At 36.6% G+C, this 14,111-nt stretch overlaps 1 protein-coding gene across 1 annotated transcript in view; it reads left to right on the forward strand.

Moving 5' to 3' along the window:
• Positions 1-14,111, forward strand: part of RAB3IP (RAB3A interacting protein) — a 45,908-nt gene that overhangs the window by 13,859 nt on the left and 17,938 nt on the right. The window contains exons 3-6 of the mRNA XM_006886109.1: positions 1,170-1,265; positions 5,256-5,333; positions 9,350-9,593; positions 12,723-12,829. Of these exons, the coding sequence (XP_006886171.1) occupies positions 1,170-1,265; positions 5,256-5,333; positions 9,350-9,593; positions 12,723-12,829 (525 nt within the window). The remainder of the gene's footprint in view (positions 1-1,169; positions 1,266-5,255; positions 5,334-9,349; positions 9,594-12,722; positions 12,830-14,111) is intronic.

Genomic DNA, 14,111 nt, shown 5'->3' on the forward strand with positions numbered 1-14,111 from the left:
TGCAGCATTAAAAAAAAATCAACTTCTAAAACATTACACAGCATGGAGCAACCTGGAGGACGTGTTGAGTGAAATACCTGTCACAAAAGGAAAAATACTACGTTTTACCTCTGTTAGAAATATGACAGATGGGGAGATGAGGACAGACTGGGGAAAGAGTGCGTAGATGATTAACACTTAATTAGCCCAGATGAGGGGTAGAACTGTCTGGAAGGAATATATGATTAGGCACTATATGCATGACAACAATCTGGAACCTGGAGTACATTGTGAGGAGGTCTAGAGGTAGAGGAAGGGGAGGTAGGAGAAGAAAATGTGCCACTATGCAAAAAAATGAAAAAAAAAATTCTTTAAAAAATTGAATGTGGAGGGAAAGGTATTTGCAATGAATAAATCATTAAATTTATAAAAGTAAAAATTACAAAGTAAAAAATAATTTAGCATGATCAATCCACTATTTTATTAATGTAATTGTTACTCATATGGGAACTTAAATTTTTTATCTGTGGGTTTGAAAGGTTGATTTAAGATGACTTCAAAATATAAAATTGCATATATTGAGCATTACAATAAAATAATTTATTTAAATTATTAAGTTTATGGGCAAATTGTACAAATATGTACAAATTGCCCATAAACATGACTTGTTAAGTCATGTTTAAATGCTGGATAGTATTTTTATCATTAACTGTCATCTTGATTTTAAATGTTGATCTGCATCATTTACCTTGTAATATTTAATGGATACAGTCTCGTAACTGAAATTTTAAGTTAATAATAGAATCTGTGAAATGATCCATGAAGAAATTATTTTTGAAGTAAATATGGAGAAATGCATTTTATTGAAATTGGGTACACATTATTAAAGAAATATTTTGTTGTGTGCAAAGAAGTATACTTAGACAAAAGTTAAGGAAAAAAACGAAGTAATTTTATTTTTATATGTAACATGCATATTTAATTTTTATTCTTAAAAGATTAGATTGAAGAAAATGAAAATTTAACATTAATCGGGATTATTTACAATTGTAAATTTATCTGACAAATCTAAATGAGAGATGTTTTAAAAACGCTTTGTAAGAGGGAACAGTATTGATACTTTGTCATTTTATTATTAAACGTTATATAAAATTGCAGAAATCCTGAATAAATGAATTTCATTCTTGTAGGAACTGAAATTAAAAGATGAAGAATGTGAAAGACTGTCTAAAGTACGAGATCAGCTTGGACAGGAATTGGAAGAACTCACAGCTAGTCTGTTTGAGGTTGGTCTGAGCTGTCTATTTACATGTTGGCAAAGCATCATCTTGATTCTTTACATATTAAGAAAGTTGTTTTTTAGACAATGTTGAAAAAAATATAATTAGCTTCCCATGTGTTTGTAAGTTCTACCAGCAAGAAACGAAACACAGTCTTTAGGAAGCAAAGGATCTATACCTTGAAGTTATAACTTGATGCTAAAAGGTAAATGTTGGCTACTGAATGTCAGGGAGCTCTGGTGTCCTAGTGGTGAGGAATTATAAAGCCATCTCAAAGACAGTTGGTTTGAATCCAATATCTGCTCCTGAGAGAAAGATGTGTTAGTCTCTTCTTGTACAATTTACAGCCTCTTAAAAACCCACTGGAGGGTCGGCTGTGAGTTGACTCCATGATATATGACAGTGATATCAATTGCTTTAAACATGCATAAATGAAAAATAAGGAGAAAAATTGTTGGTTTTTTTTTTATTTTACCATGTATTTATTGGCTATTTCATATTAACTTTAGTATGATTCCACAATAAAGTCAAACCTGTTGAAAAGGTAGCCACCCTGTAGGAGATACCTTGAAGAATGTTACAAGGCACGCTTTTATTTCCTCATCTCTAGCATACAACTGAGACTAAAATTTCTGACTAGATCAGTGCTTCTTAATAGGGATGCAGTTAACAGTACTTAACAGTACAGATTTTTGTTGTTATGTACCATCAAATTGGAACTCATAGTTGACCCTCCAGTGGATCTTCAGAGACCGTTAATTGCATAGGACAAGATTGCCTATCTTTCTCTCATGTAGCAGGAGATTTAACATCTTTGAATTTACCTATAGTTTGACAATTTATAAATATTTCTGGGTTTGGAGGTTGAGGTTAGAACCTCATTGGTTAAGAACTCCTCCCATAGAATGTCTTCTTTAGCTTGAGACCTTGACCCTCCTGATTTTTATCAGAAATGCTGGTTTGTTAATGGAATGACTAATGCCATTTTAATTTACAAATGTTTTAATTTATTTCTTCTTGAAACTTTCCTTGAAATTTTTTTCTTAAGTTAGCCTTGAAACTTTTAATGTAATAAAATGTCTTTGAGAGGGAAAAAAAGGAAAAATCCTCTTTTAGGGTTTCTTTATGCAACATCTTTATGTACCATTGAGTTGGAACCAACTCATGTTAACTGTTAGTAGGTTTTCAGCTAGTAAATTGCATGAGAGGAGATTTCCCATCTTTCTCCTGTGAAGACCTGGTGGATTTAAACTTAGTGCCTTTGGGTTGACAGCACGATTCCTTACTACTGAGCCACTAGAACACCTATTTGTAACCCTAATATAGTTTGTATTTTTCCTTCAGATCTACCTTTTTTTTCACATTACTACATAATCATTGCTAATTGCAATGATAGTCATAATGTGCCCACTGTATATGTTTCCTAATGTTTATCATTGCAGATAATATTACAGTGAATATCTTTAGGGTGTCTTTTCTGCTCTATCACCTTTTGTCTTTCTTTGTACCTTTTTGGGTTATTTTATTCATGAACATTTGATAGGCCTGTTGTTTTGTACTATTGAGTGAGAACTGACTTATATCCGACCCTCCAGATTTTCAGAGGCTATAAATTGCAGTGGCTCTTTTTAAGATAGCCTTTTCCATGAAATGCATGGTCTTCATCTCTTGTCCTTCTCCAACAGAGTAGCTGGTGGATTCAAATTATATGCTTTTGGATTGGAAATGCAACTCCTTTCCACTACTTAGCTAATAGTGTAGTAATAATAGTCACATGAGAGGAAGGTAAATTTAAGAATACTGACCAATTGAAGGCCAGTGAAAAAAAGAACTCTGAATTTTTTTTATTTTATTTTTTTTTCTTTTGTCCATACAAAAAGTATATACTTTCTCTCCCAATATGGAAAAAACAAATTTTATAATAATAAATGGTAAGAAAGTACCTTTGTTAAGCTATTTATGCTAATTGTGATTTACTGCCTACTTGCCCTTTCTTTTAGCCCTACTTACTTAGCTCTGTTATCTACACTACATTTATTTTCCATTCAGTGAAGTAGGAGAAACATTCCTCTCTGTAATGGAGTGTTACATACTAGAGAAGAAGACCGTGCATTTCATGGAAATGTCTGAGTGCTAACTTATCTTGAGGGGGCTCTAGTGGCTCAGTCTTGAATTGAATTATGTTGCTAGAATGAACTGTTTCAGTCCACCAGCTGGAAAGAGATAGGCAATCTCCTTGTTGCTACTTACACCTTGGAAACCCAATAGTGGGTTGAATGGAAGGAATTCGAGTAACCATTACAGAAACCTTAGTGGTGCACTGGTAAAAGCACTAGGATGCTCACAAAAAGGTCAGTGACTTGTATCCATCAAGTGCTCTGAGGAAGAAAGATGAAGCAGTTTATAGCTTTGGAAACCCTATTTCTACTGTATCTGTGACTTGGAATCAACTCAGTGATAATGGATTTGGATTTGGCTTTGGGTAGTGGACTTGACACCATATGTGCTCTCTTGGGAAGAAGTACATTTATTAAACATTATTTTAATAATGAGGAAAGATGTATTCAAACCAATCATGTATGAATTTTGAGAGAAAGTGCTAAGATTTTTCTTTGGTATTATTTATATATTCATGATAGCAGTTTTATATTGTCTTAAGTAGTTTTTTCCTTGGATTTTGTGTGTCTGCACAGTTTTCAACAATTAAAGATATTTTTAATGAGTACAGTTTGAATAACTTGTAAATTGAAATGTGGAGTTTCTTATGTACAATGAATATTCTTGAGCATAGTTACATTTTTTCTATAGCAGATTTGTCTTAAAAGTATCAAATACTTAGATAATAAAGTTACTTATTTTTGCATTGTCTCAGGTTTTGAGATAATATCAAGTGAAGTTAGTTAAAAGAATGCTTTATATGTAACATGGAAAAAGACAGTAAGATACTTTTTAAATAATTTCTCATCCATTTTTAGTAAATGTCTATGAACTATCAAGCACTTTCAAAGTTGGTTATTTTCCTTGAAACAATACTGTGAACTGTAAAGCTTCATATTACACTTAAAATAAAATTTTTAACTCTTACCTTGACAGTTTATTGGCCTGTTAGAATGTAATCAGAATGTATGCTCCTTTAGATGAGGAACCTTGTCTGCTTCCCTGGTGTCTGATGAGCACTTAGAACAGTACCTCACAAACAGATGCGATGGATAAGCATTAAATAAATAAAAAGAAATTAAATACCTAGAGTTTCATATTTGTACTAAAAAAATGAAGACACTATTAAAAGGTAAACTCCTTTTTAGGTTGCTCTGCACAAACATCATCACTTTAACATCATTTTGTGAGTGTTTTCATTGGCTCTTGTAAGGCTTCTTAGTGATCATGTCTATTAGTTTAACTTACTGATGTGTTAATTTTTTACTTAACTTTTGTGTGCATCCCTGCTATGACTAATATATAAATACTTATATAATTGAACAGTGTCGCTAAATTACAGAAATCTAACTTGAAAGAGTTGGCTTTGATATCCCTTATGCAGGCTTTGATTAGAATGATTGAACACAATGTGGCTGCCTCAGTGATAATAAGTACTAAAGATAATGCTGTATCTGATGATTACTGTTTTAGTAGTTGACATTTAATAGAAATAGTCTCTGACTAACAGTGTAGTTGAGTTACGAAGACCCACACTTAAAGAAGTCAGTTGTTGGGATTTTTGATGCATTTTATCATGAGTAATATGTACTACATACATTGGCAACACATAACTTGTGATGTTATCATTCTCAGATGTTCACTTGCAGATGTTCAGTGTTCTGATTTACTATTCAAAACACTGTCATGTAGCAGACTATAATGAAAACAGAACAATAAAAATGAGATATTAGACAGGCATATGTCAAAACTTATTGAAGGCTACTGCTTACACTTATTTTTAATCTTGATTTTGATAACACATCTTTGTTTCCAAGATTAAGATGTTAACTTTTTCAGGAAGCTCATAAGATGGTACGAGAGGCTAATGTCAAGCAGGCAACAGCAGAAAAACAGCTAAAGGAAGCACAAGGAAAAGTAAGTTTGTACCACTTCTCATGGGATGAAATGTAGTTTATTTATGATTGTTTCAAAGATGTGTTGACATTTATTAGAGTTTGAGTGGAGTTGGAAGCTATAGAAAATGAATACTAGCAGAATAAGGTAGTACAACTTGGTTTAAAATCAGGAAACATGTACATCAGAGTTGTAGCCAATCCCAATTTAGTAATTGTACATTCAGTCTGTATGCTGAGCAGATAATCCAAAAAGCCAGACTGCATGAAGAATGAGGCATCAGGCTTGAAGGAAAACTTACTAATAACCTGCATTATGCAGATTTTACAACCTTGCTTGAAGAAAACACTTAATTGTTGAAGCTTAAAAAACTAAAGCTTTCAGTGTGGATTACACCTCGACATGAAGAAAACAAAACTTCTCACAACAAATATACTGTATTAAGGTAAGTGTTAATATTAGGAAAACCTGCTGTCAAAGATTTTCCCAAAGTTCCATAGTGTTTGTAATTGTTTCTCAAAGTTGGACAATGAATTAGGATGTCCAGAGAAGAATCAGTGTGTTTGAATTGTAGTGTTGGCAAAAAAGACTGAATATTGCATAGACTTCCAAAAGAACAAACAGACTCATCTTGGAGAAAGTACAACCTCATTACCCTTTAAAGGCAAGAATGGTGAAACTTCTCATATCCTTTGAGCATGTTGTGATGGGAGACCAGTCCTTGGAAGAAGACATGCTGTGAATAGTAAAGGGTCAGTGAAAGAGAGGAAGATGCTCAACTGGATGGATTGACACAATGACTGTAACAGTGGCCTTGAGGATATCAGAGATTGTGAGGATGTTGCAGTATAGGGCAAAGTTCCAATCTGTTGCTTAGTGGGTCACTATGAGCTCTCAACTTGAAGGCACAACAAGCTAACTGGAGGAAAGGTTGATGTCAAAGACTTTATTTTGTTTGGGTCTAATCACTGCTCATGAAAATGTTGTTGATTACTTTTGAGTCCAGCACAACTCATAGTGACCCTTTGAACAGAAGGCCTGAGGCCACTCTACAGCTATTGACATTTATCAAAGTTCATAGAGTTTCCAGAGGCATGTTGTTTAGGAAGTGGATGCCACTCCTGCTTCCAAACCTGCCATATTTTGTTATTGTTTTTATGTGCCATTGAGTTGCCTGTAGTGTATAGTGACCCTATGTACAGTAGCTCTGAACCCTTCCCTGTCCTGAGCCAGTCTCACTAATTCCGACACTCTTAACCCCCATCGCCGCAGATACCGTATAAGTCCATCTCATCTGGAGTCTTCCACTCTTGTGCTGTCCGTCCACCTTTCCGAGCGTGATGCCTTTCTCCAAGGACCAATCTCTCCTGGCCACGTGCCCAAAATGAGGCGGACCTTCGGAGTCCTATCCTCTAAGGAGAGACTTGGTTTCACCCTCTTCAAGACAGACCTATTTGTTCTTGGCATTCCACGGTATGTTTAAGACTCTTCTCAAGCACCACAACTCAAAGGCATCATCTGTTCTTCTGTCATCCTTAGTCATTGTCCAATTCTCTGAAGCATAACACATAATTGAGAAGACCATAGCCTGGATTAGGTGCACCTTTGTATCTAGACTGACATTGTATTGTTGCTCTTCAGTACTCTGGAGAGTCCATGACAGCAGATTTTCCCAATGCAGTTCATTTCTTAATTTCCTTACTGCTGAGTGTGGATTGTGGGTCTGAGCAAGCTATAATTGTTAATAACATCAATCTCTTCTCCCTCTAATGCGGTGCTGCCAATTGGTCCAGTGGTGAGAATCTTTGTCTTCTTGATATTGAGCTTCAATCCATATTGAAGACTATAGTCCTTGACTTTCTGCAGCAAGTGCTTCAGGTCCTCCTCAGTTATCTGTGTATCGTAGGTTGTTACGAGTCTTCCTCCAATCCTGATGTCACACTCCTCCTCATAGCCCTGTTTCCCAAATGATCTCTTGTGCATACAGATTGAAAAGGTCTGGGGACAGGATGTCTTCCTGGGCACAGGATGTATCCCTGACATACTCCTTTCCTGATTTTGAACCATGCAGTGTTTCCTTACTCTGTTCTGAGGACTACTTCTTGGTCCAAGTATAGGTTTTATATAAGCACAATCAAGTGTTCTGAGATACCCATTTTCCTCAAGGTTAGCCACAATTTATTGTGATCCACACAGTCAAATGCCTTTGCACAGTCAATGAAACACAGACATTTTTCTGATACTCTCTGCCTTCTGCCAAGATCATCTGACATTGGTAATAATGCCCCTAGTGCCACGACCTCTTGTAAACACAGCCTGTATTTCTGGTAGTTCTGTGTCAATGTACTGTTCAAGTCTTTTCTGGATAATTTTCAGCAGGATTTTGCTAATGTGTGATATTAGTGATATTGTTTGATAATTTCCACACTCCGTTTGGTCACCTTTTTTTTTTTTTAATGGGAATAAATATGGATCTCTCTCAGTCAGTTGTCCAGGTAGTTGTCCTCCAGGTTTCTTGGCACAACTCGATGAGCTCATACAGGCAGCATCTGTTTACTTAAATGTATTATTAGGATTCCCTCAATTCCTGGGACTTTATTTTTTGCCAGGTCCTTCAGCGCAACCTTGCACTTCCTCCTTCAACACCGTTGCCTCATACTCATTTGTTGTTTTCTTGAAATTTTTCTGTGTCAGCCAGTTCTTTTTGGTGCAGTGACCCTGATTACTCCTTTCATTTGCTTTTACTACTTCTTGAATCATTCAGTATCCTACCCATAGCATCCTTAAGCATTGCAGCTCGTGGCTTGAATTAATTCTTTAGTTCTTTCAGCTTAAGAAATGCTCATGGAACTAACAATTAAAAAATCAAATTCTATATTGCTTCAGGATCTCTTTAAAGTGCTAAAGAGAAAGGATATTATGTTAAAAACAAAGTGTGATATTTTAAGTTGCTTCATATGCATGTGAAAATTAGTGAAAGAGAAATACCAAAGAATAATTATTACCTCTGAATTGTGGTGCTGGCAAAGAAAAATGGAATGGCAAAAGGACACACAAAGATGTCTCTGAAGAAATGCAACCATAATGCTTCCTAGAATTAAGGATTGTGAGATTTTTCTCTTACCTACTTTGACCATATTATCAGGACGTGTTAGTCCTTGGGGAATGACATCATGCTTAATAAAGTGGAGGGTAAAGGAAAAAGAAGTTGGCCTTCCACTAGAGGGATTTAAACATAGTAGAAATTGTGAGGATGGCAGTGTTTTATTTTGTTGTTCAGAAAATTACTATAAATCAACATCTAGCAACAAGAAGTAGATAAAATTAATAATGTACATTTTTATTCATTTACGTTAGAACCAAATGATCTGAAGAATTTTGTATGAATCATGTCTTAGTAAAAGGATTATATAATCACATTTTACAGTTTATAGTTTTATTTCTTGGTTTGCCAAGAAAATGAATTTATTAGATTTCACTATTTTACAAATTAACTCATCATTAGCTATTATATTTTGAAGTTTTTGAAAATACACAAATTAAGTGTTAAACATTTTGGTCATTTAAAAAAAATATCATTTGATGTTGTATATAGCCCCTGAAGAACCAGTTGATCTGAAGAATTTTGTATGAATCATATCTTAGTAAAAGGATTATATAATCACATTTTACAGTTTATAGTTTTATTTCTTGGTTTGCCAAGAAAATTCATTTATTTTATTAGATTTCACTATTTTACAAATTAACTCATCATTAGCTATTATAGTTTGAAGTTTTTGAAAATACACAAATTAAGTGTTAAACATTTTGGTCATTTAAAAAAATATCATATGATTTTGTATATAGCCCCTGAATCCTAGTCATATAGCAAAATAAAAAAAAATTTCATTTTACTTTGTTTTTGTTACGTCACAAGACATACATATTAATTTCTGTCACTGAAAAGAAAATGTATCTACCATATTCCTGATACTGAGTTATAGCTGTCGTAAAATGTGGTTAGTTATATAATTATTTGTAATTATTTTTTTTCTAAGATTGATGTCCTTCAAGCCGAAGTAGCTGCATTAAAGACACTTGTGTTATCCAGTTCTCCAACATCACCCACACAAGAGCCTCTGCCAGGTGGAAAGATCCCTTTTAAAAAGGGGCATTCAAGGAATAAAAGTACAAGCAGTGCTATGAGTGGCAGTCATCAGGACTTCAGTGTGATACAGCCAATTGTAAAAGACTGCAAAGAGGTAACTCACCATGGCCTCCCTCTTCTGCCTCTATTGATATGTAATAGTTTGTATCACTGAGATGTCACTTATGATTTTTGCCAACAATATTTTTTTTTTGTACAAAATATGCACTATTAAGATGGGGGAGGCTTTTTCTAGAGGTGTCTGCTTTCAGGGATTCTTCAGTTCCATTGTCCTTGGCTGAACTTGGACTACCTATTGGAAACCTGATAAGTTTCTTAACCGCAATATTTCATACAGGGAGCAAAGTGTCATGGGTTGCACAAAGGTGACTTCCTTATTTGGTTAGTCAAAATGTACTAGTTATGTGTTCTAACAGAATATGAATATGATGTTGCTAGGTTCTTTCGAGTCAGAACTGACTTGTTGCTGACGCTCCAGTGGGTTTGTTTGGGGTTTGTTTTGTTTTTAAGATAATGGCTTTAATTGAATTAATGAGATGAAAAGATAGCAAGTCCAGTTTTCTACTTACATGAAAGATTTTAAAAATAATCACCGTGCAAAGCACTTCTTAAAAATAGAAAAAAAGTAGTGGCAAGAAGCTGCAACTACAATCCCAGAGGTGCACGGTTCGAATCCACCAGATGCTCTGCGGGGGAAGGAGGGGCAATCTCCTCCTGTACCAGTCAGATCTGATTTGACGGTACATGCACACAAAAATAATAAAATAAAATTAAAAAAGAAAAAAAGATAGGCGGCATCTTACTCTGTGATTTCAAATCCTACCGCACTGCTGTGGAGGTTAAGGCAGCATGGTACTTGTACAATGACAGACACATAGATCAGTGGAATAGAATTGAGAACCTGGAAATCAGCCCATCTACCTATGATCAACTGATTTTTGACAAGGAGATGAAATCATTTAAGTGGGGAAATGACAGCCTTTCTAACAAATGGTGTTGGCAGAATTGGAAAACTATCTGCAGAAGACTCAAGCAAGATCCACACCTCACTCCATCACAAAAACCAACTCTAGGTGGATCATGGACCTAGGATTAAAACCAAGGACTATAAACTTCATTAGAGAAAAGCTTGGAAGAATTCTAGAAGTCCTAATCCACAAGATAAACAATCTTCCAAGCATCCTGAAAAATCTACAACCAGAAGAAGATAAAATAGATGAAATGGGACCTTCTAAGAATCAAATCCCTATGCACATCCAAAACCTTCTTCAACAGGGTAAAAAGGGAAGCCACAAACTGGGAAAAAGTATTTGGTAATGACATGTCAGATAAGGGACTTATTATATCTAGAATTTACAAAATACTTGAGCACCACAAGAAGATAAAGGTAAACAATCCAATTGAAAAATGGGCACAGAATATGAACGGACACTTCACCAGAGAAGTCATTCAAATGGCCAACAAGCACATGAAGAAATGTTCAAAATCCCTAGCTCTATAAGAGATGCAAATCAAAACAACTATGAGATATCACCTCACCCCAGTAAGAATAACAAAATTTAACAGAACAGCAAGCAACAAATGCTGGTGAGGTTGTGGAGAAACTGGAACCTTTATTCACTGTTTGTGGAAGGGTAAAATGGTGCAACCACTGTGGAAGGTGGTGTGACACTTTCTCAAAAAGTTGCAAATAGAGAAACCATTTGACTCAGTTTCACTACTGGGAATATACTCCAAAGAGACCATAACTGCCACCCAAGCAGATATATGCACACCCATGTTTAGCACAGCTTTGTTCACAATAGCAAGGAGTTGGAAACAACCTAAGTGCCCGTCAACAAACGGATGGATAGAGAAACTGTGGTATATTCACACAATGGAATACTACGCTGCATTGAAAAACAAGCAACTCATGAAATATTATTCAGAATGGGTGACCCTGGAAGACCTTATGCCGAGTGAAGTATTTCAGTAACAAAGGGACAAATACTGCATAGTGCCACTGTTTTTTAGAGTGGGACTGATATCAAGGTTGGGGGAAGACTGAGAAAGATGGGAAAAATAATGTATACTTCATTGAAGCAGATGACGGAGAGAACTGTTTAAAAGAGATGTGTGATTGGGTATTATTGTCATGACAGGAGTCCAGAACGAAGGCTACATAGTGGAGTGGACCTGGGGGGAGGGATTGTAAAACAATGAAAGAATTTTTTCCTTTACTTTTCAAAAAGAGAGTGTATTGAGGGGAGAGGGGCAGGCAGAAAAGTGCAACAATGAATGAATGGAAATCCAAAGTCTCTGTAAATTTTCATTAAAATTAGTAATTATGTTGTTGTTGTTAAGTGCCGTCGAGTCTTAGGTGACTCATAGCGACCCTGTGAACAAAAGTCCTCAACAATTGTGTGACTTTCATCCTTTTTCCAGGTTCATAGGGTTTCTGGATTCAAGTTATTATGGAATTGGATGCTACTCCTGCTTCCAAGCTTGTTTTAATCAGGGAGCACCACCAAACACTGTCCACCATGGGTAAACATTAACACATTTGACACATCAGTGTCACAGTGTTCAGCTTTACATCGACCACAGTTACCTCTGTACAGCAAGTGCACATGCCAGGGCTATACCACCTAGAAGAATGTTGGAACAAAAACAGTGAAAAACAGGTCTGAGGGCCGTGGGTTAGAAGTCACCCACATTTGACTTGATAGCATCACTTTCTCTCCATTAGGCCAACTGATCTCTATATTGGTGTTATTTTTGTTAAGTCTCTTTGAGTCGTAGGTGACTCATAGTGACCCTATAAATGAAAGTCCTCAACACTAAATTAATAATAATAAAAAAAAAATCACTGCATAAGATACAAAAAATGGGGTTATGCTGTTGAATTAAATCTTCAGACTGTCTTCTTGACTCCTCAGGAGCAAATTAAAGTTTATCAGGCAAATTTGTTTTCAAAATACCGAATTGTGCCACAATTGCTGACTTCACATTTCTGCACAACTCTAGTAGTTTCTCTGTGCTGCACTCTTATTTCTTTGTCATGGCAGAGTCGACAAATAAAGAAACCCTAGTGAGTGGTGTCATCAGTGTGATCCGTGGTAACCATGTGCTCATGAATCAGGGCTGAAGCAGATGGGTCTCAGCCCTGATGTTAACGAGTAACTCCAGCAGACTTCTGGGTGGCATGACAGTGGAAGTGTTCAGGTGGATCACACAGCACTTAGGTTCAGATCCAAATAAACTGATAAGGTTTCTTGTTAAAGTCATGAACAATGTTGGCAGGGTCACTGTCTGCAAACTCCGGGAAAGGCATATTGATGAACTCCACCTTCTCTTCTTCAAAATTCTTGATGTTTTCATCAGTGGTTTGGTAGTGATCAGCTGGAGCTTCTGGGGAAGAGACCTCATTTAAGACGATGATATCTTTAACGTACTTGCTCCCACAGTAGTACACTACATCTAGTTGAAGAGCAACATTCTTGTACAGGTACGGAGCTCTCAGAATGACACTGGCAAGCATAAACACCAGTCTGAAGCACTTGCACCAGCACCAGGTTCTCCTCTGGCTAACTGGTACCACTTCATTTGGGTTCTTCCAGTCCACCGCCACAGTTTCAGAGGGCATGATTAGCGCCTCCTCATTGCTCTGGCCTCATCTTTCTTGGCCTCCTTCTGGGCCAGATCCAAGTTGAATGTCACCTTCACTGTGATGCAGTCTGGAGGGTGACGGCAGGCTCCTGGCTGTATCTGCAGCCTCATCGGGCACAGCTCACACCACTGGCTGAGTACAAGTGGGCAGTTTGTGAGACCGCAAGAATGACATCTGCTCCAGTGGGTTTGTAGAGGCTATAAATTGTACAGAATGCGATTGACTGTCTTCCATGGAGCTGCTGGTGAATTTGAACTATGTGCTCTAAGATTGACAGTGCAACTGCTTATCATTAGGCTACCAGATCTCCCTATGGGGAATATAGAAAATACATGAAAATAAAGTCGTTTTCTTGAAGAATGGTACCTGGCTTTGTCTTATACTCTGGGAGAAGTATATAATTTTGTGTCAGTAAGATTGCCCAAGAGTTGGTTGAGATAATTAAGCAACAAAACAGAAATAATGGTTCTTGTTATTTACCATAAAATTGTAACTGACCCATAGCTGACCCCCTGGTGGATTTTCAGAAGCTGTTAATTGCACAAGAGAGATTGCTCATCCTCCCACAAAGCAGCTGGTAGCCTCGAACTGCATGCCTTCGGGATTGCAGGACAGCCTCTTGCCCATAGGCCACCAGAGCTCCCTAGAAATAATAATACTTTCCTCATTTCTGAGCTCTGGTGGCCTACTTACTGGGTAGAGTACTTGGGTGTCAACTTTCACCATTATGCTAAAGCATTTATGTATTCTGTGTTTCATAATTTTATTGTCATTGACTTAAGTGGCCTTGTGAATATGGAATTGTGTTGCCAGCCCAAAGGCAGATGGTTCACTTGACCAACCGCTCCAAGGGAGAAAGATGGACAGAGTCCTCAATGTGATCTGTTGTTGTTGTTATGTGCCGTCGAGTCGCTTGCGACTCATAGCAACCCTATGTACAACAGCCCTAAACTCTGCTCTGTCCTGTGCCAATTGCACTGTCTCCAACACACTCATCCTGCTT

Source organism: Elephantulus edwardii, unplaced genomic scaffold (genome assembly GCF_000299155.1).
Source record: "Elephantulus edwardii isolate Elephantulus edwardi_28Jun2011 unplaced genomic scaffold, EleEdw1.0 scaffold00047, whole genome shotgun sequence".
In the NCBI taxonomy this organism is placed as follows: Eukaryota; Metazoa; Chordata; class Mammalia; order Macroscelidea; family Macroscelididae; genus Elephantulus; species Elephantulus edwardii.